The sequence below is a fragment of the Takifugu flavidus genome, unplaced genomic scaffold (assembly GCF_003711565.1).
Source record: "Takifugu flavidus isolate HTHZ2018 unplaced genomic scaffold, ASM371156v2 ctg194, whole genome shotgun sequence".
NCBI classification, from domain to species: Eukaryota; Metazoa; Chordata; class Actinopteri; order Tetraodontiformes; family Tetraodontidae; genus Takifugu; species Takifugu flavidus.
The window spans coordinates 15,781-37,142 of NW_026621879.1; the positions used below are offsets into that span (position 1 = coordinate 15,781).

General features: G+C 54.1%; 3 protein-coding genes and 1 long non-coding RNA gene across 11 annotated transcripts in view; 3 read left to right on the plus strand and 1 right to left on the minus strand.

Annotated features, from left to right (window-relative positions):
* The first annotated feature begins 1,669 nt into the window (after window positions 1-1,669).
* LOC130519749 (core histone macro-H2A.2) lies at window positions 1,670-16,564 on the plus strand. Its single transcript, XM_057023296.1, has 9 exons — window positions 1,670-1,991; window positions 4,710-4,887; window positions 5,111-5,217; window positions 8,433-8,621; window positions 8,746-8,844; window positions 9,440-9,539; window positions 9,612-9,701; window positions 10,708-10,882; window positions 16,152-16,564. The coding sequence occupies exons 2-9, from the start codon at window positions 4,716-4,718 to the stop codon at window positions 16,315-16,317; spliced, it is 1,098 nt and encodes a 365-aa protein (XP_056879276.1). The 5' UTR covers window positions 1,670-1,991; window positions 4,710-4,715; the 3' UTR covers window positions 16,318-16,564.
* Window positions 6,700-8,426, plus strand: LOC130519750 (proline-rich protein 36-like). Of its 2 annotated transcripts, XR_008948449.1 has the most exons (3): window positions 6,700-7,564; window positions 7,658-7,828; window positions 8,057-8,426. XR_008948449.1 is itself a non-coding variant. In XM_057023297.1 (2 exons), exons 1-2 carry the CDS (start codon window positions 7,302-7,304, stop codon window positions 8,307-8,309), a joined length of 915 nt encoding a protein of 304 aa, XP_056879277.1. In that variant the 5' UTR covers window positions 6,700-7,301; the 3' UTR covers window positions 8,310-8,426. The 2 variants fall into 2 exon arrangements, 1 of the variants encoding a protein (XP_056879277.1); XM_057023297.1 differs by having other exon boundaries at window positions 7,658-8,426.
* A 24-nt stretch (window positions 16,565-16,588) lies between the features above and the next one.
* Window positions 16,589-21,362, minus strand: part of gbf1 (golgi brefeldin A resistant guanine nucleotide exchange factor 1) — a 55,497-nt gene continuing 50,723 nt past the window's right edge. For 2 of the 6 annotated variants that reach the window (XM_057023295.1, XM_057023291.1), the window contains 8 exons: window positions 21,074-21,282; window positions 19,941-20,091; window positions 19,740-19,870; window positions 19,577-19,678; window positions 19,285-19,398; window positions 18,524-18,701; window positions 18,315-18,455; window positions 16,589-17,476 (listed from right to left, as the gene is read on the minus strand). In XM_057023295.1, the coding sequence (XP_056879275.1) occupies window positions 17,235-17,476; window positions 18,315-18,455; window positions 18,524-18,701; window positions 19,285-19,398; window positions 19,577-19,678; window positions 19,740-19,870; window positions 19,941-20,091; window positions 21,074-21,282 (1,268 nt within the window). In that variant the 3' untranslated portion in view covers window positions 16,589-17,234. The other 4 variants (XM_057023292.1, XM_057023290.1, XM_057023293.1 and 1 more) reach the window with 3 other exon arrangements.
* Window positions 20,429-20,994, plus strand: LOC130519751 (uncharacterized). Of its 2 annotated transcripts, none has more exons than XR_008948450.1 (3): window positions 20,429-20,539; window positions 20,611-20,700; window positions 20,915-20,994. It is a non-coding gene; the product is annotated as an uncharacterized LOC130519751 (long non-coding RNA). The 2 variants fall into 2 exon arrangements; XR_008948451.1 differs by having other exon boundaries at window positions 20,452-20,557.

The following is a 21,362-nucleotide window of genomic DNA, read 5'->3' on the forward strand; positions in this document are numbered from 1 at the left end:
CCTAACCCCAACCTCCTCCCTAACCCTAACCCCAACCCCAATCCTAACCCTAACCCCAACACCCCTCCTAACCCTAACCCCAACCTTTTCCCTAACCCTAACCCCCACCCCAACCCTCCTCCTACCCTTAACCCTGATGGCCATACCCGACACACATCCACAAACATAGAGGGCAATCCAGGGGGAGTCCCGGACCCACAGGCCTCAGCCTTCCTACAAAAATCACAAATCATACCATTCATTTCTACTTTTTCACATAGAACCACAACCCTACAGTACACCATTAAACAAAACCTTTCAACCATACTACACCAACACCCGGCCTTCCATAATCACAAGATCATCCTAGCACACAGAAAAAACAGAAACCTCCATTCCATACTCACCACATCCAAATTCCTGGACCAATCCATCACACCCCGACCCAGACATAGCCAACACTACCGAAACAGAAAATTCATTCAAAACACATACGCTGGTACAGGGTTCCCCACACTAGGCCTCACTTCCATCCATTCCACCAACGTAGTCTACATCATCACATGCACCCTCTGCAACAAACATTATATAGGTGAAACACAAAATTCCATACATACCCGTCTAACACAGCACCTTTACAATATAGCAGGAAGTCGACTTGGCACCCCCCTTGTCCGGCACTTCCAAGAGCATCCAGTCAGCCACCTTATCATCTCGGGGCTGGAAACCAATAACTGCTGGACAGTGGGACAGAGGAGGAGAGCGGAACGCATATGGATCAACAGATTAGGCACAAAGACACCACATGGCCTCAATGAACACCCCTAGAACCTACCTTCCCCAGTCAGCCAATTTAAAATTTTTATAAGCTGAACCAGTTTCTTATTCATCTATCCATTTACTTATTTATCTTCCACCTTGCTTTTATTACATAACTTTTTTTTACTCTATTTTATTTATTTATAATCTGACTGAAGTAACCTGCTCTCCTCCTCTCCCTCTCCCCACCCGGCCTCGAACTTTGACCCCTATCGAGAGGTGACTCTGACCTGCACACCTTGCCATCAGCCCGATCAGTAGGCCAGTGCACAGAAAGTTTTAACCCCAACCCTCTAACCCTAACCCTCTAAACTCTAACCCTAACCCCCTAACCCCAACCCTAACCCCAACCCTAACCCTAACCCTAACCCTCTAACCCTAACCCTCTAAACTCTAACCCTCTAACCCTAACCCTAACTCTAACCCTAACCTAACCCTCTAACCCTAACCCTCTAACCTCTAACCCTAACCTAACCCTAACCCTCTAAGCCCTAACCCTAACTCCCTGCTGGCCTCACACTATGTTCATTTTTATTGTTGACGGTAGTTTATTGATTAGTTTTATGCACTTTAGAACTTGGTTTTGAAAGGTGCAACATAAATCCATTTTATTATTAGTAAAAATGAAACTGAGTTAAACGGGACCATTCAAACACCTGTTATAGCAGCTATTACACAGTAATAACTGTGGTACAGGTTATTACCCAGTAATAACAATGTAAAGAAGCTGTGGGAGATAAGTGATGTCAAGTTAGATTGTATCTTTGTAGATTCATCAAAGATCATTTGATTAATCATCTGACGCATCAAACATAGTTATCCTCTATCTGAATATGTGCACAGTAACATGCTGGACCCGGACCCGGACCCGAACCCGGACCCTGGAACACATCCCAGAGCGAGCCATTATTGCTCCAGCCCTCGTCGCGTCGCGCTCTTCCCCCGCTGGAGCCATGTTGTCCAGGGGGCGTTCTCTGGATTCTGCCCCTCCGCAGCATCGCTAGCAGCCCGCTGCTGCCTCCGCTCCCCGCCAGGCCTCCGTCTGCTCCTCCCGGCTCTGCGACCAGGATTTGGGGCTCAGGATTGTTGAGAAAGGCGAGAAACCCAGAGAAGCAAGAAGGGAGGACTCGACTGCGGAGCTCCGTCCGCCCAGCAGCGTCTCTGGCTCGGCTCCGTGGGAAGGCTCCGAACAGGTAGGAACTTGGAGGATTTCTCACGCTTTATTTTTAATGTCTCCTGGAGACTCAACATTCATGTGTTCGCATGTTCTGGTTCTGGTTGTGGGGAGAGTGTACCGAGCTGGGGAAAATGTCAGCTAGCTGTAACCGAACCTTCCGGAACCAGCAGCTAACACTGATCAACACCAGCTTGACTGGGTTAAATGGCTGTTGTCGAGTCGCTTTCACCACCGTGAGGGTGAGACCGTGACACCGTGAGGGTGACACCGTGACACCGTGAGGGTGAGACCGTGACACCGTGAGGGGGTGACACCGTGAGGGTGACACCGTGACACCCCGTCAGGGTCTGCGGCCACAGAATAAACAAACCTGCTCGTGTGCGCACTTGGTTCCGATGCTAACTGGACACCAACATTAGCCTGCGCAGCGCGCAGTCGCGCTACCGACTGAAGCTCACGCACACGCGCACGTCACATCCCGCCACCGCGCTGCAGCTGCGAGCGCGTGAGCTGATGCGTGTGAGCGGCCACGCAGTCAGAGTTAAAAATGAGACTCCTGTGCTTTTTAAATTGATTGGTGACGAAACTAATGCGCGTGAGCGGCACCATCAACCTCGACCCGCAGCGCCCGCTGCTGGTCTGACTGGTGAAGCCTCAGCAGCCAGTCAGCAGCCAGTCAGCAGCCAGTCAGCCCTCAGCAGCCAGTCAGCAGCCAGTCAGCAGCCAGTCAGCAGCCTCTCAACCCTCAGCAGCCAGTCAGCCCTCAGCAGCCAGTCAGCAGCCAGTCAGCAGCCTCTCAACCCTCAGCAGCCAGTCAGCCCTCAGCAGCCAGTCAGCAGCCTCTCAACCCTCAGCAGCCAGTCAGCCCCCAGCAGCCAGTCAGCCCTCAGCAGCCAGTTAGCAGCCAGTCAGCAGCCTCTCAACCCTCAGCAGCCAGTCAGCCCTCAGCAGCCAGTCAGCAGCCTCTCAACCCTCAGCAGCCAGTCAGCCCCCAGCAGCCAGTCAGCCCCCAGCAGCCAGTTAGCACCAGTCAGCCCCCAGCAGCCAGTCAGCAGCCAGTCAGCCCTCAGCAGCAGTCAGCAGCCAGTCAGCAGCCTCTCAACCTCAGCAGCCAGTCAGCCCTCAGCAGCCAGTCAGCAGCCTCTCAACCCTCAGCAGCCAGTCAGCCCTCAGCAGCCAGTCAGCCCCCAGCAGCCAGTCAGCCCCCAGCAGCCAGTTAGCAGCCAGTCAGCAGCCTCTCAACCCTCAGCAGCCAGTCAGCCCTCAGCAGCCAGTCAGCAGCCTCTCAACCTCAGCAGCCAGTCAGCCCTCTCGCAGCCAGTCAGCAGCCTCTCAACTCACCCTCAGCAGCCAGTCAGCCCCCAGCAGCCAGTCAGCAGCCTCTCAACCCTCAGCAGCCAGTCAGCCCCCAGCAGCCAGTCAGCCCTCAGCAGCCAGTCAGCAGCCTCTCAACCCTCAGCAGCCAGTCAGCCCTCAGCAGCCAGTCAGCAGCCTCTCAACCCTCAGCAGCCAGTCAGCCCCCAGCAGCCAGTCAGCAGCCAGTCAGCCCTCAGCAGCCAGTCAGCCCCCAGCAGCAGCCAGTCAGCAGCCAGTCAGCCCTCAGCAGCCAGTCAGCAGCCAGTCAGCCCTCAGCAGCCAGTCAGCCCTCAGCAGCCATCAGCAGCCAGCAGCCCTCAGCAGCCAGTCAGCCCTCAGCAGCCATCAGCCCTCAGCAGCCAGTCAGCAGCCTCTCAACCCTCAGCAGCCAGTCAGCCCCACAGCCAGTCAGCCTCAGCAGCCAGTCAGCAGCCTCTCAACCCTCAGCAGCCAGTCAGCCCTCAGCAGCCAGTCAGCAGCCTCTCAACCCTCAGCAGCCAGTCATCAGCCCTCAGCAGCCAGTCAGCCCCCAGCAGCCAGTCAGCAGCCAGTCAGCAGCCTCTCAACCCTCAGCAGCCAGTCAGCCCTCAGCAGCCAGTCAGCAGCCCTCAACCCTCAGCAGCCAGTCAGCCCCCAGCAGCCAGTCAGCAGCCAGTCAGCAGCCAGTCAGCCCTCAGCAGCCAGTCAGCAGCCAGTCAGCAGCCTCTCAACCCTCAGCAGCCAGTCAGTCAGCCCTCAGCAGCCAGTCAGCCCCCCAGCCAGTCAGCCCCCAGCAGCCAGTTAGCAGCCAGTCAGCAGCCTCTCAACCCTCAGCAGCCAGTCAGCCCTCAGCAGCCAGTCAGCAGCCTCTCAACCCTCAGCAGCCAGTCAGCCCTCAGCAGCCAGTCAGCAGCCAGTCAGCCCTCAGCAGCCAGTCAGCCCTCAGCAGCCAGTCAGCAGCCAGTCAACCCTCAGCAGCCAGTCAGCCCTCAGCAGCAGTCAGCAGCCAGTCAGCCCTCAGCAGCCAGTCAGCAGCCAGTCAGCCTTGTGTATAACAGTCTGTCCTTTGCAGGGTTCAGCTGCACTAGTCAGAAAACTGAACACTGTTACCAGTCAGTGGGTCAACTGGGTGACTGGTCCCCCTAAATCAATAACTAAACAGAAACATGGACGTCTCCTGTGGTCCAGGAGTCACCTGGGTCAGGATCCGCTCCAGGAGTCACCTGGGTCAGGATCCGATCCAGGAGTCACCTGGGTCAGGATCCAATCCAGGATGTCACCTGGGTCAGGATCCGCTCCAGGAGTCACCTGGGTCAGGATCCGATCCAGGACGTCACCTTGATTTATGGGTTGGATGTTACTGGAACCATCAGAACTATCCGTTTGGTCACCTCCCCAGAGCAAGATGTCAGCTAGGGGCGGTAAGAAGAAGGCCACCAAGCTGTCCCGCTCAGCCAGGGCCGGGGTCATCTTTCCTGTGGGGAGGATGATGAGGTACCTTCGCACCGGCACACACAAATACCGCATCGGTATGGGGGCGCCGGTCTACATGGCTGCAGTAATAGAGTACCTGGCAGGTAGGTAGAGCAGCATGGCAGCACTAACCAACCAACCAACACGTGGTTTAGGAAGCAGAGCAGATAACCCATCACCATGACAACAGGGTGCACCTCACTTACTCATGTAGTCCCAGCAAACCCAATTAGTACACACCTGTTTACTTAGTCAGCAGGCGGTCAACTGTTGGAGCTGCTCGACCTGTTTGTGAGCCGGCTGAACCTCGATACTTGTGTCTGACAGCTGAGATTCTGGAGTTGGCAGGAAACGCAGCTCGAGACAACAAGAAGGGCAGAATAACCCCCCGACACATCAAGCTGGCCGTGGCCAACGATGAGGAGCTCAACCAGGTACCAGCCGCTCACCAGCCACTCACCAGCCGCTCACCAACCGCTCACCAGCCGCTCACCAACCGCTCACCAGCCGCTCACCAGCCGCTCACCAACCGCTATCCAGCCGCTCACCAGCCGCTCACCAGCCGCTCACAAACCGCTCACCAACCGCTCACAAACCGCTCACCAACCGCTCACAGCCGCTCACCAGCCGCTCACCAACCGCTCACCAACCGCTCACCAACCGCTCACCAGCCGCTCACCAGCCGCTCACCAACCGCTCACCAGCCGCTCACCAGCCGCTCACCAGCCGCTCACCAGCCGCTCACAGCCGCTCACCAACCGCTCACCAGCCGCTCACCAGCCGCTCACCAACCGCTCACCAACCGCTCACCAACCGCTCACCAGCCGCTCACCAGCCGCTCACCAGCCGCTCACCAACCGCTCACCAGCCGCTCACCAGCCGCTCACCAGCCGCTCACCAGCCGCTCACCAGCCGCTCACCAACCGCTCACCAGCCGCTCACCAACCGCTCACCAGCCGCTCACCAGCCGCTCACCAGCCGCTCACGAAACGCTCACCAGCCGCTCACCAGCCGCTCACGAACCGCTCACCAGCCGCTCACCAGCCGCTCACCAGCCGCTCACGAACCGCTCACCAGCCGCTCACCAGCCGCTCACCAGCCGCTCACCAGCCGCTCACCAACCACTCACCAGCCACTCACCAGCCGCTCACCAGCCGCTCACCAGCCGCTCACCAGCCGCTCACGAACCGCTCACCAGCCGCTCACCAGCCGCTCACGAACCACTCACCAGCCGCTCACCAGCCGCTCACCAACCGCTCACCAGCCGCTCACCAACCGCTCACCAGCCGCTCACCAGCCGCTCACCAACCTCTCACCAGCCGCTCACCAGCCGCTCACCAGCCGCTCACCAGCCAGTCACCAGCCGCTCACGAACGCTCACCAGCCGCTCACCACCGCTCACCAGCCACTCACCAGCCGCCTCACCAGCCGCTCACCAACCACTCACCAGCCGCTCACCAACCTCTCACCAGCCGCTCACCAGCCGCTCACCAACCGCTCACCAACCACTCACCAGCCGCTCACGAACCGCTCACCAGCCGCTCACCAACCGCTCACCAACCACTCACCAGCCGCTCACGAACCGCTCACCAGCCGCTCACCAACCGCTCACCAACCACTCACCAACCACTCACCAGCCGCTCACCAACCACTCACCAGCCGCTCACGAACCGCTCACCAGCCGCTCACCAACCACTCACCAACCACTCACCAACCACTCACCAGCCGCTCACCAGCCACTCACCAGCCACTCACCAGCCACATAAACATAAACAACCGGTAAACAAGGGCTTCACCTACACATCCAGGATCAGTACCAGCAAGATACAGGTGAGCAGGTTACCAGTCTCAGACAAGCAGGCAGACAGACAGGCAGACAGACAGACAGGACAGACAGACAGACAGACAGACAGGACAGACAGACAGACAGACAGACAGACAGACAGACAGACAGACAGACAGACAGGCAGGCAGACAGACAGACAGGCAGACAGACAGACAGACAGGCAGGCAGACAGACAGACAGACAGACAGACAGACAGGTAGGCAAGCAGACAGACAGACAGGCAGGCAGACAGGTAGGCAAGCAGACAGGTAGGCAAGCAGACAGACAGACAGGCAGGCAGACAGACAGGCAGACAGACAGGCAGACAGACAGACAGACAGGCAGACAGACAGCAGACAGACAGACAGACAGACAGGGCTTCTCCAGGTCCAGTGTGTGAGTTCTCAGTTATCCCTGACAGGCCGAACCTGACTGAGGAAATGACAGGTCACATGACACTGATCTCAGCGGTTTTATGGCATTCAAGTCAGAGACAGCTCCAGGTGTGTGTGTGTGTGTGTGTGTGTGTGTGTGTGTGGTGTGTGTGTGTGTGTGTGTGTGTGTGTGTGTGTGTGTTCGTACTCCCACAGGCAGCTCTCTGCCTCAGCAATGATGGTTGCTGGTTGAATCCCAGTTTGAGATGTCCTTGATGGCAGTGATACCTGGACTGGACTGTCCCTATGTCCTTTCCTCATGTCCCGTCCTCCAGCACATGTCCTGTCCTCCAGCACATGTCCTGTCCTCCAGCACATGTCCTGTCCTCCAGGTCATGTCCTGTCCTCCAGCACATGTCCCGTCCTCCAGGTCATGTCCTGTCCTCCAGCACATGTCCTGTCCTCCAGGTCATGTCCTGTCCTCCAGCACATGTCCTGTCCTCCAGCACATGTCCTGTCCTCCAGGTCATGTCCCGTCCTCCAGCACATGTCCCGTCCTCCAGCACATGTCCCGTCCTCCAGGTCATGTCTGTCCTCCAGCACATGTCCTGTCCTCCAGGTCATGTCTGTCCTCCAGGTCATGTCCCGTCCTCCAGCACATGTCCCGTCCTCCAGCTCATGTCCCGTCCTCCAGCTCATGTCCTGTCCTCCAGGTCATGTCCTGTCCTCCAGCACATGTCCCGTCCTCCAGGTCATGTCCTGTCCTCCAGCACATGTCCTGTCCTCCAGGTCATGTCCTGTCCTCCAGCACATGTCCTGTCCTCCAGCACATGTCCTGTCCTCCAGGTCATGTCCCGTCCTCCAGCACATGTCCCGTCCTCCAGCTCATGCTTGGAGCTCCAGCACATGTCTTGTCCTCCAGCACATGTCCCGTCCTCCAGCTCATGTCCCGTCCTCCAGCACATGTCCCGTCCTCCAGCACATGTCCCGTCCTCCAGCTCATGTACCGTCCTCCAGCACATGTCCCGTCCTCCAGCTCATGCTTGGAGCTCCAGCACATGTCCCGTCCTCCAGCTCATGCTTGGAGCTCCATCCTGACTTTAATCTGCTGCTGTGCTCATTCCTAACCCTGAAGTTTCTTATGATAAAACTCGTCCCAGTCCCCCCCCCCCCCCCAATCAGCAGGAGGGTCCCCCTACATGAGCCTGGTCCTGCTCCAGGTTTCTTCCTGTTAAAGGGGAGTTTTTCCTGCCACTGTTACTTGTCTGGGGTCCGGCCCTGGGATTCTGGAGAGGGTCTAGAGACCACTGTGATTAATATCTTCTAATATATATTCTAATAATCTAGTTTTGATATTGATAAAGATTGATTGGTCTTTTTAGCTGTTTGAATGTTTTCAGTTGTGATTTGACTGTTCTTCCATGAATCAGTGAGACTAACCTGTCTTCAGCTCCTGAGGGGGGTGACCATATCCAACGGAGGGGTCCTGCCACGGATCCACCCAGAGCTGCTCTCCAAGAAGAGGGGGGCCCGTGTCCGAGCAGACAGCCAAGCGTCTGTCCCAGAGAAGGTGGAAGAACGTCCCAAGAGCAAGAAACCCCTCAAAAAGGTCAAAGGCAAACGGGGTCGTAAACCAAAGGTCAGGTTCCCCTCCAAACCCTCACTAAGCTCATTAACCAGTCTGCTGGTGCACCTCAGCAGGTGTTTGCTGCTGCTTGGTATCTGCCTGTAGTTTTCATTCACTTTTACTGTTTCCTGTGAAGAGTCCAGACAGTCAGGCGGTACCAAACTCCACAGCAGAGGACGGTCCTGGAGACGGCTTCACCATCCTGTCAGCCAAGAGTCTCTTCCTTGGACAAAAGGTCAAATCCTCATGTGACTGATTTGAATGAGATTAATGAGCTGATGAATGAGCTGATGAATGAGATGATGAATGAGCTGATGAATGAGCTGATGAATGAGCTGATGAATGAGATGATGAATGAGCTGATGAATGAGATGATGAATGAGCTGATGAATGAGATGATGAATGAGATGATGAATGAGCTGATGAATGAGATGATGAATGAGATGATGAATGAGCTGATGAATGAGATGATTAATGAGATGATGAATGAGCTGATGAATGAGCTGATGAATGAGATGATGAATGAGATGATGAATGAGCTGATGAATGAGATGATGATGAGCTGATGAATGAGCTGATGAATGAGCTGATGAATGAGCTGATGAATGAGATGATGAATGAGATGATGAATGAGCTGATTAATGAGATGATGAATGAGATGATGAATGAGCTGATGAATGAGCTGATGAATGAGATGATGAATGAGCTGATGAATGAGATGATGAATGAGCTGATGAATGAGCTGATGAATGAGATGATGAATGAGCTGATGAATGAGATGATGAATGAGATGATTAATGAGATGATTAATGAGAGGAATGGCTCTGCAGCTTTCACTCACAGAGAGCGAAGTCAGCAAGATGGGCACAATAAAGGTGGAGGGCATTATAAACCCCACCAATGCAGAGATGGACCTCAAAGATGGAGTGGGTGAGGAACGTGTGTTGATGTCCTGAGAGGAGGTTAGCAAGCGTCCTCCAGCTCACTGGCTGCTGCTCTCAGGTACGGCCCTGGAGAAGGTTGGGGGACGGGACTTTCTGGAAGGGGTCAAGGAGCTGCGCAAATCACAGGGTCCTTTAGAGGTATCAGCAGGTAAGGTTGATAGTTAGCAACTGCTGCTGCTAATGCTGCTGCTGCTAATGCTGCTGCTGCTAATGCTGCTGCTGCTAATGCTGCTGCTAATGCTGCTGCTAATGCTGCTGCTAATGCTGCTGCTGCTAATGCTGCTGCTAATGCTGCTGCTAATGCTGCTGCTACTACTGCTGCTGCTGCTAATGCTGCTGCTGCTGCTGCTGCTGCTAATGCTGCTGCTGCTAATGCTGCTGCTGCTACTACTGCTGCTGCTAATGCTGCTGCTGCTAATGCTGCTGCTGCTAATGCTGCTGCTGCTAATGCTGCTAATGCTGCTGCTGCTACTACTGCTGCTGCTAATGCTGCTGCTGCTAATGCTGCTGCTGCTAATGCTGCTGCTGCTGCTAATGCTGCTAATGCTGCTAATGCTGCTGCTGCTAATGCTGCTGCTAATGCTGCTGCTGCTAATGCTGCTGCTAATGCTGCTGCTGCTAATGCTGCTGCTGCTAATGCTGCTGTTAATGCTAGTGCTGCTAATATTTCGCAATCTGGGACATCCTCCAAATAAAGACAAATATCCCAGATAAGGACTGTTGCAGCAGCCTCGTTGTCCTTGGCAGTTCTGTTATACAAGCTACACATCAAACACCTGTGTGCCGCCTGTATGACGCCTGTGTGACACCTGTGTGACACCTGTGTGACACCTGTGTGACACCTGTGTGCCGCCTGTGTGACACCTGTGTGCCGCCTGTGTGACACCTGTGTGCCGCCTGTGTGACACCTGTGTGACACCTGTGTGACACCTGTGTGCCACCTGTGTGACACCTGTGTGTGCCTGTGTGACACCTGTGTGACACCTGTGCCTGTGTGCCGCCTGTGTGACACCTGTGTGACACCTGTGTGACACCTGTGTGACACCTGTGCCTGTGTGCCGCCTGTGTGACACCTGTGTGACACCTGTGTGTGCCTGTGTGCCGCCTGTGTGACACCTGTATGACACCTGTGTGACACCTGTGTGTTTGTGCAGTGGCAGTGAGTCAGGCCAGTGGGATGGCAGCTCGCTTCGTCATCCACTGTAACGTCCCCCAGTGGGGCTCAGAGAAGTGTGAAGACCAGCTGGAGAAGACGGTAAAGAACTGTCTGTCAGCGGCGGAGGAGAGAAAACTCAAGTCTGTGGCCTTCCCATCGCTTCCTGCTGGACGGTGAGTCTCACACCCTGGCAGCATGTGTGGGTCATCACTGTCCCCGAGTAACGTGGTGGACACCAACACTTTGGCCAGGTCCTGACTCAGCTGCTGCTGCTGCTGCTGATGTGATGATTCTGTGCTTCCAGAATAATCCACTTAGAGATGTTTCATAAAGTTGCTCTGGTTTGACTAAGAACTACAGATAACATTGAGCTTGAAAAGACACTCGTCCAAAGTCCAAACTCAAAGTCAACAAAGAAGACAAAGTCAAGATGCTAACCAGCCATGGTTGGCTCCACCTGGCTTCTCTTGTCTCAATATAAAGATGGACAGAATGTGATCGTATTCCATCATGATAACCTCCACCCTGATGATAACCCCCACCCTGATGATAACCAGAACCCTGATAACCAGAACCCTGATGATAACCCCAACCCTGATGATAACCCCCACCCTGATGATAACCCCCACCCTGATGATAACCCCCACCCTGATCATAACCCCAACCCTGATGATAACCAGAACCCTGATGATAACCAGAACCCTGATGATAACCCCCACCCTGATGATAACCCCCACCCTGATGATAACCAGAACCCTGATGATAACCCCCACCCTGATGATAACCCCCACCCTGATGATAACCAGAACCCTGATGATAACCCCAACCCTGATGATAACCCCCACCCTGATGATAACCCCAACCCTGATGATAACCCCCACCCTGATGATAACCCCAACCCTGATGATAACCAGAACCCTGATGATAACCAGAACCCTGATGATAACCCCACCCTGATGATAACCCCAACCCTGATGATAACCCCCACCCTGATGATAACCAGAACCCTGATGATAACCAGAACCCTGATCATAACCCCAACCCTGATGATAACCCCCACCCTGATGATAACCCCCACCCTGATGATAACCAGAACCCTGATGATAACCCCAACCCTGATGATAACCCCAACCCTGATGATAACCAGAACCCTGATGATAACCCCCACCCTGATGATAACCCCCACCCTGATGATAACCAGAACCCTGATGATAACCCCAACCCTGATGATAACCATAACCCTGATGATAACCAGAACCCTGATGATAACCCCAACCCTGATGATAACCAGAACCCTGATGATAACCCCAACCCTGATGATAACCCCAACCCTGATGATAACCAGAACCCTGATGATAACCCCAACCCTGATGATAACCCCAACCCTGATGATAACCCCCACCCTGATGATAACCCCAACCCTGATGATAACCAGAACCCCGATGATAACCCCAACCCCGATGATAACCAGAACCCTGATGATACCCCAACCCTGATGATAACCCCACCCTGATGATAACCAGAACCCTGATGATAACCCCACCCTGATTAACCAGAACCCTGATGATAACCAGAACCCTGATGATAACCCCAACCCTGATGATAACCCCAACCCTGATGATAACCCCCACCCTGATGATACCCCAACCCTGATGATAACCCCCACCCTGATGATAACCAGAACCCTGATGATAACCCCAACCCCGATGATAACCCCAACCCTGATCATAACCAGAACCTGATGATAACCCCCACCCTGATGATAACCCCAACCTGATGATAACCAGAACCCTGATGATAACCCCAAACCCCGATGAAACCCACCCTGATGATAACCAGAACCCTGATGATAACCCCAACCCCGATGATAACCAGAACCCTGATGATAACCCCAACCCCGATGATATAACTCCAACCCTGATGATAACCAGAACCCTGATGATAACCCCCACCCTGATGATAACCCCAACCCTGATGATAACCAGAACCCTGATGATAACCCCAACCCCGATGATAACCCCCACCCTGATGATAACCCCCACCCTGATGATAACCCCAACCCTCATGATAACCCCAACCCTGATGATAACCAGAACCTGATGATAACCCCAACCCTGATGATAACCAGAACCCTGATGATAACCCCAACCCTGATGATAACCAGAACCCTGATGATAACCCCAACCCTCATGATAAACCCAACCCTGATGATAACCAGAACCCTGATGATAACCAGAACCCTGATGATAACCCCAACCCTCATGATAACCAGAACCCTGATGATAACCAAACCCTGATGATAACCAGAACCCTGATGATAACCAGAACCCTGATAACCCCAACCCTGATGATAACCAGAACCCTGATGATAACCCCAACCCTCATGATAACCCCAACCCTGATGATAACCATAACCCTGATGATAACCAGAACCCTGATGATACCCCAACCCTGATAACCAGAACCCTGATGATAACCCCCACCCTGATGATAACCCCAACCCTGATGATAACTCAAACCTGATGATAACCAGAACCCTGATAACCAGAACCCTGATGATAACAGAACCCTGATGATAACCCCAACCCTCATGATAACTCCAACCATGATGATAACCAGAACCCTGATGATAACCAGAACCCTGATGATAACCCCAACCCTCATGATAACCAGAACCCTGATGATAACCCCAACCCTCATAACCCCAACCCTGATGATAACCAGAACCCTGATGATAACCCCAACCCTGATGATAACCAGAACCCTGATGATAACCCAAACCCTGATGATAACCCCCACCCTGATGATAACCCCAACCCTGATGATAACTCCAACCATGATGATAACCCCAACCCTCATGATAACCCCAACCCTCATGATAACCCCAACCCTGATGATAACCAGAACCTGATGATAACTCCAACCATGATGATAACCAGAACCTGATGATAACTCCAACCATGATGATAACCAGAACCCTGATAACCAGAACCCTGATGATAACCCCAACCCTCATGATAACCCCAACCCTGATGATAACCAGAACCCTGATGATAACTCCACCCATGATGATAACCAGAACCCTGATAACCAGAACCCTGATGATAACCAGAACCCTGATGATAACCAGAACCTGATGATAACCCCAACCCTCATGATAACTCCAACCATGATGATAACCAGAACCCTGATGATAACCAGAACCTGATGATAACCAGAACCCTGATGATAACCCCACCCTGATGATAACCAGAACCCTGATGATAACCCCAACCCTCATGATAACCCCAACCCTGATGATAACCAGAACCCTGATGATAACCAGAACCCTGATGATAACCCCAACCCTGATAACCAGAACCCTGATGATAACCCCAACCTGATGATAACCAGAACCCTGATGATAACTCCAACCATGATGATAACCAGAACCCTGATAACCAGAACCCTGATGATAACCAGAACCCTGATGATAACCCCAACCCTCATGATAACTCCAACCATGATGATAACCAGAACCCTGATGATAACCAGAACCCTGATGATAACCCCAACCCTCATGATAACCAGAACCCTGATGATAACCCCAACCCTCATAACCCCAACCCTGATGATAACCAGAACCCTGATGATAACCCCAACCCTGATGATAACCAGAACCCTGATGATAACCCCAACCCTGATGATAACCAGAACCCTGATGATAACCCCAACCCTGATGATAACCCCCACCCTGATGATAACCCCAACCCTGATGATAACTCCAACCATGATGATAACCCCAACCCTCATGATAACCCCAACCCTGATGATAACCAGAACCCTGATGATAACCCCAACCCTGATGATAACCAGAACCCTGATGATAACTCCAACCATGATGATAACCAGAACCCTGATGATAACTCCAACCATGATGATAACCAGAACCCTGATAACCAGAACCCTGATGATAACCCCAACCCTCATGATAACCCCAACCCTGATGATAACCAGAACCCTGATGATAACTCCAACCATGATGATAACCAGAACCCTGATAACCAGAACCCTGATGATAACCAGAACCCTGATGATAACCCCAACCCTCATGATAACTCCAACCATGATGATAACCAGAACCCTGATGATAACCAGAACCCTGATGATAACCCCAACCCTCATGATAACCAGAACCCTGATGATAACCCCAACCCTCATAACCCCAACCCTGATGATAACCAGAACCCTGATGATAACCCCAACCCTGATGATAACCAGAACCCTGATGATAACCCCAACCCTGATGATAACCAGAACCGTGATAACCCCAACCCTGATGATAACCCCAACCCTGATGATAACTCCAACCATGATGATAACCAGAACCCTGATGATAACCAGAACCCTGATGATAACCCAACCCTCATGATAACTCCAACCATGATGATAACCAGAACCCTGATGATAACCCCAACCCTCATGATAACCAGAACCCTGATGATAACCCCAACCCTGATAACCCCCACCCTGATGATAACCAGAACCCTGATGATAACCCCAACCCTGATGATAACCAGAACCCTGATGATAACCCCACCCTGATGATAACCAGAACCCTGATGATAACCCCAACCTGATGATAACCAGAACCCTGATGATAACCCCCACCCTGATGATAACCAGAACCCTGATGATAACCCCAACCCTGATGATAACCAGAACCCTGATGATAACCCCAACCCTGATGATAACCAGAACCCTGATGATAACTCCAACCATGATGATAACCAGAACCCTGATGATAACCCCAACCCTGATGATAACCCCAACCCTGATGATAACCAGAACCCTGATGATAACCCCAACCCTGATGATAACCCCCACCCTGATGATAACCAGAACCCTGATGATAACCCCACCCTGATGATAACCCAAACCTGATGATAACCCCACCCTGATGATAACCCCAACCCTGATGATAACCCCCACCCTGATGATAACCCCAACCCTGATGATAACCACCATTGTTGCTGGTGATATCTGGACCAGGTTCCCTCCTGATACCTGATCCGTCCCCTCGTTTAACAATATAAACATTAGTGCTCAACAGAAATGATGCAGTTTAATCATGTGACATCACGACTCCAACCAACGCCCTCTATCAGGAGTTCAGACCAGAACATGAAGGTTCTTCAGCGTGGTGAGAAAACAGCAAACTTGTGGGCAAGAAGCCACAACAGACATGAGAACTAATGATAAATCAACCCCAACGCAGTCCGTCGTAAATGTGGACAGGAACCTTTCTCACCTCTTGATGTAGTTGATGTAGATTACCTGCACCTCCGAACGCAGGCGTCTCTTCGACCTCTGGGCCTCCCTAGCAGGACCGTGGTGCACGAGGGTGATGTGGTTCATTGGTCCTCAACCCTCTCATCATGCGACCTTTGCTCTCCTCCACAGAAACGGGTTCCCGAAGCAGCTGGCTGCCCAGCTGATCCTGAAGGCCATCTCCAACCATTTTGTGTCGTCCAGCAGCTCCTCTCTGAAGAACATTTACTTTGTTTTGTTTGACAGCGAGAGTATCGGGATCTACCTTCAGGAGATGGCCAAACTGGACGCTAAATGAGGACTGCTGCTGTTGCAGGTGATCGGATGAGGAACCCCTCTGGGCCTCCTCAGGCGTGTGTGGACATGAACCATAACGAGCGTCTTCTCTTTAGATTAGATCACATAAACCCGCCTTGTTACCGTGTTTTCACGCCCGTGTACAAATAGCCACTTTTTCTGTTTTCTGTAGCGTCTCGTCCGTTTCTTCTCGATAGTTTATTAATCTGGTGGCATTTTCTGTTGAATAAACTCTGTTTTACACCTTTTCTCTCTGGTCACGACTCAGCCGAGACTTTCTGACAGTAGATTTATTTCATAATAAAAAGTACTTCAACTTTATATTTACACCGATGATATATTCGTGTCACTTTGAGTTCAAGCAGAAATGCAGCAGCGGCTGCATTAGCATTAACGTTAGCGTTAGCACCCACCACGTTTCAGACAGACGGGTCACCTTCACACCCGACTTTTATCTTCCAAGACCTTTGATGTGGCACCATCGGGACAGAAATGTCAGAACATGAGCAGGGTGGAGACGTGCACGTCGTGCACTCGCGGCGCTCTTTCATCATGACTCGGCCGCGGCTTTTATCTCCTTCCATCAGAACCGGCGTGGAGCAGCGGCCCGTGCAGGGTCAGGGGAGACGTTGACAGTAGAACAGGTGGGCGGGGTTACAGGCCTGATGATTGACAGCTCACTGAGCAGCGAACCAACAACCTTCATGACAGTTTCCATGGAAACCTCACTCTTGTTACATATGCAGAAATGCTGCTTCGCTAAACACAAACGTGGCACAAAGGACGTTTTACACAAGCTGATATTCAACCACCAACATGTGGGGGGGGGGGGGGGGGGGCGCTGCTCCGTAGCTCTGTCCAGCTGCTGGGGGGGCGGAGCCTCTGTCCAGCTGCTGGGGGGGCGGAGCCTCTCTGGGCCTAATTGACCTCATCAGAGGGGCTGATGGGTCTGGCAGCAGGAAGCAGAGGCACAGGGGACGTGGCCTCAATCAGGGCGGGGTTGAGGATGATTGGCAGGGACATGGGGGCCACGCCCACCTGCAGGGGGGACGCCAGGGGCTGCAGGATCAGGGGAGACTGGCTGGAGGGGGGGGAACCTTGGTTGGGGGGTAGTGGCATGGTGGGACCTGGGCAGGGAAGAGGAGGGGACGCCTCTGATCCTGGAACAGACAGAAACCACAGACGTGTCAGAGCAGACAGACAGGCAGCAGATCAGACAGACAGAGCAGACAGACAGACAGGCAGCCAGAGCAGACAGGCAGATCAGACAGACAGAGCAGACAGACAGGCAGCAGATCAGACAGACAGAGCAGACAGACAGACAGGCAGCCAGAGCAGATCAGACAGACAGACAGGCAGCCAGACAGATCAGGCAGACTGACAGGCAGCCAGAGCAGACAGGCAGATCAGACAGACAGAGCAGACAGACAGACAGAGCAGACAGACAGGCAGCCAGAGCAGGCAGACAGATCAGACAGACAGGCAGCCAGAGCAGACAGACAGGCAGCCAGAGCAGGCAGACAGATCAGACAGACAGGCAGCCAGAGCAGGCAGACAGATCAGCCAGATCAGACAGACAGGCAGCCAGAGCAGACAGACAGATCAGACAGGCAGCCAGAGCAGACAGACAGAGCAGACAGACAGGCAGCCAGAGCAGGCAGCCAGAGCAGACAGACAGATCAGACAGACAGAGCAGACAGACAGGCAGCCAGAGCAGGCAGACAGATCAGCCAGATCAGACAGACAGGCAGCCAGAGCAGACAGACAGATCAGACAGACAGACAGAGCAGACAGGCAGACAGAGCAGACAGACAGGCAGCCAGAGCAGGCAGACAGATCAGACAGACAGGCAGCCAGAGCAGACAGACAGATCAGACAGACAGGCAGCCAGAGCAGACAGGCAGATCAGACAGACAGGCAGCCAGAGCAGACAGGCAGCCAGAGCAGACAGGCAGAGCAGACAGGCAGACAGGCAGAGCAGACAGACAGGCAGCTCACCGTTGGCTGGAGGCTCCTGGGGGGCCTCTGCCCTGCTGACGCTCTTCTTCTCTGCTGGGCTGAGGGGGACGGAGCCTGGGGGGGGCTCCTGGGTGGGGAGGGTCGGCTGTACGGGTTCTGCTGGAGGACTGGGTACTGGGTCTAAACACAGAAACGAGCATGAAACCAAGCCTTTCCGTGACCCCCCCCCCCCCCCCCCCCCCACCCACCTGCTATGATGGTCTGTTTGAAGAGCTCCTCCCTCAGGTGAGGCAGGAAGCAGACGATCCGCTCCCAGGTGATCTCCCACAGGTCCGAGAAGCCGGTCCTGGAGTCGGCGCTGTGGAAGATCCCAGCCGTGTCCATGACCAGGAGCATGTTCTTCAGGGACTCTGGGATGGCCTCCAGCTGCACACGCACACACACACACACAGAGACACACACACATGCACACACAGAGACACACACACAGAGACACACACACACACACACAGACACACACATGCACACACAGAGACACACACACAGAGACACACACACACACACAGAGACACACACATGCACACACACATGCACACACACACACACACACACACACACACACAGAGACACACACACATGCACACACACACACACACACAGACACACACACAGAGACACACACACGCAGACACACACAGAGACAGACACACACACGCACACACACACACACACACACACACACACACACACCAGAAGGTAAAGAGCTTCAGAACAGGAAGTCCTGCTCACACCAACGCCGTGTTGTGGGGGGGGCACCCCCTGGAGACCCCGCCCACTCCACGTGCGCTCCACGTGCGCTGCTTGAGTATGGCTGGCTGCCGTCCACAGTTGCTACGGTTACCGACAGGCTGCCATAGGGCGGGTACTGACCCCATGCCCGGTACAGGCAGGAACCACTATGTGGACTTCCTCCTGTGTCCAGCCGTGCTTCAGCACCAGGAAGACTCACCAGGAGGTCACTGGAGCCCGCGTGCATGTACTTGTCCATGAAGTCCAGAATCGTGAGCCAGAGGGCGGCGAAGGTGGGCAGGGACAGCAGGGGGGACAGGTGCTGGAGGAAGACCTGGAACACCCAAAGAGACATCATGGCTCAGAGCAGACGGAGCTCTAAACCCGAGCACCTCCCAACACAAGAACCTCTGGAAGGATCGGAACCCTGAGAGGAAGAACTACTGGGACCAGTCCAATAATACGGTCCAAATAGATCAAGAGGGGGGCACCGAGCTGGTGGGGGTGCTCACCTTGGACAGGAGGGTGCAGGCTCTCATCCTGGTCTCCTCCATCCCCCCCACGTCTGCAGGGCTAATGTTGTCCAGCAGCTTGGTCAGCAGGGGGAACAGCACCTACACACACACAGGGGCCGTCATCACCATGGCCCCCCACGGGTCCAGGTGGACTCCTCACCTTATTGAAGCAGGACTCCCACTCCGCTGCGTCCAGGGTCTGCAGGTCGTGGACCAGCAGGGCCCTCTGGAGGTAGGTCAGGGCCTGCATGCGGACCTGCCGCCGGGCGTCGCAGCACAGCCACGCGATGCCTGGAGAGAGCACCTTCAGGGTCAGCACCTCACAGCAGCTGGAGGAGCCTCCTCATGACAACAGGGCTACCTTGCAGCAGGGGGCACCAGCAACTGGTCCACAGGGTCTGCGAGTCCGCTTCGATCTTCCTGCCTGCGGCCCCCAGGTGGCGCTGCTCCTCGGCCCAGGAGCTGTAAATGCTGGCGGCCCGGGTGTGCAGCGTGTGCATCAGGTCTAAGAGCTGGACCATCACAAACATCAAAACCAGTGAGGACCACTGACAGCAACAGGATCTGATCTGATCCCTTCATAAAGCCTGGATCATTATGGGCTGGATCACCATATCGGGTCAGAGGGACACAATGGAGACAAATATTAACGCTGGAACAGGCGTTCGTGGTTCCGCTCCAGCTAAACCGGATTCTGGACTACTAACGACAATAAACCCTTCAAAGGTCACCTAAACCTCATGTAGCAGCAGCAAATAAAGGGCCAATAGGGTCTACAGGGTCTACAGGGCCTAGGGGGTCTACAGGGCCTACAGGGTCTGCAGGGCCTAGAGGGTCTACAGGGCCTACAGGGTCTACAGGGTCTGCAGGGCCTAGAGGGTCTGCAGGGCCTAGGGGGTCTACAGGGCCTACAGGGTCTGCAGGGCCTAGAGGGTCTACAGGGCCTACAGGGTCTGCAGGGTCTGCAGGGCCTACAGGGTCTGCAGGGCCCAGAGGTTCTACAGGGCCTACAGGGTCTACAGGGTCTGCAGGCCTACAGGGTCTACAGGGCCTACAGGGTCTGCAGGGCCTACAGGGTCTACAGGGCCTAGGAGGTCTGCAGGGCCTACAGGGCCTAGAGGGTCTGCAGGGTCTACAGGGTCTGCAGGGCCTAGAGGGCCTACAGGGTCTACAGGGTTTACAGGGCCTACAGGGTCTGCAGGATCGACAGGGTCTGTAGGACCTACAGGGCCTAGAGGGTCTGCAGGGTCTACAAGGCCTACAGGGTCTACAGGGTCTGCAGGCCGAGAGGGTCTGCAGGGTCTACAAGGCCTACAGGGTCTACAGGGTCTACAGGCCTAGGAGGTCTGCAGGGCCTACAGGGCCTAGAGGGTCTACAGGACCTACAGGGCCTAGAGGGTCTGCAGGGCCTACAGAGGAGGGTTGGGAGGTTTGACTCAAATCAACATGAGGTAGAGGAGGAAAGAGGGCTGATGTACTTACGTCCTGACTAACCTGTAATGACACCGTGTGGTAGCTGGCTGGGACACCTTCGTCCTCCTCATCATCACTATGGGAACGGGATGGGCGCTGGCTCGTTAGCCGGCCGCTGCCGCGCCTGTTGCCACCCCCGGCCTCCTTCTCCCGGCTGCCCATCTTCTTCCTCAGTCGAGATCTGGAGGAGTCGTACTTGTGGCTCTTCTTCTTGTCGTGGTTGCGGTAACCTTCAAATATCATCAAGGTCAATGAGAGCATCAGGAACATCCTAACCTCGTATCCATGGAGACCAGGCAGCCACAACACA

Coding starts and splice junctions, on each gene's coding strand:
- LOC130519749 (XM_057023296.1), top strand. CDS start 4,716: ATGTCAGCTAGGGGCGGTAAGAAGAAGGCCACCAAGCTGTCCCGCTCA. Junction 9,540..9,611: donor GGACCTCAAAGATGGAGTGG/GTGAGGAACGTG, acceptor TGCTGCTCTCAG/GTACGGCCCTGGAGAAGGTT. Junction 9,702..10,707: donor TCCTTTAGAGGTATCAGCAG/GTAAGGTTGATA, acceptor GTGTTTGTGCAG/TGGCAGTGAGTCAGGCCAGT.
- LOC130519750 (XM_057023297.1), top strand. CDS start 7,302: ATGTCCCGTCCTCCAGCACATGTCCTGTCCTCCAGCACATGTCCTGTC. Junction 7,565..7,657: donor GCACATGTCCCGTCCTCCAG/GTCATGTCTGTC, acceptor CCCGTCCTCCAG/CTCATGTCCCGTCCTCCAGC.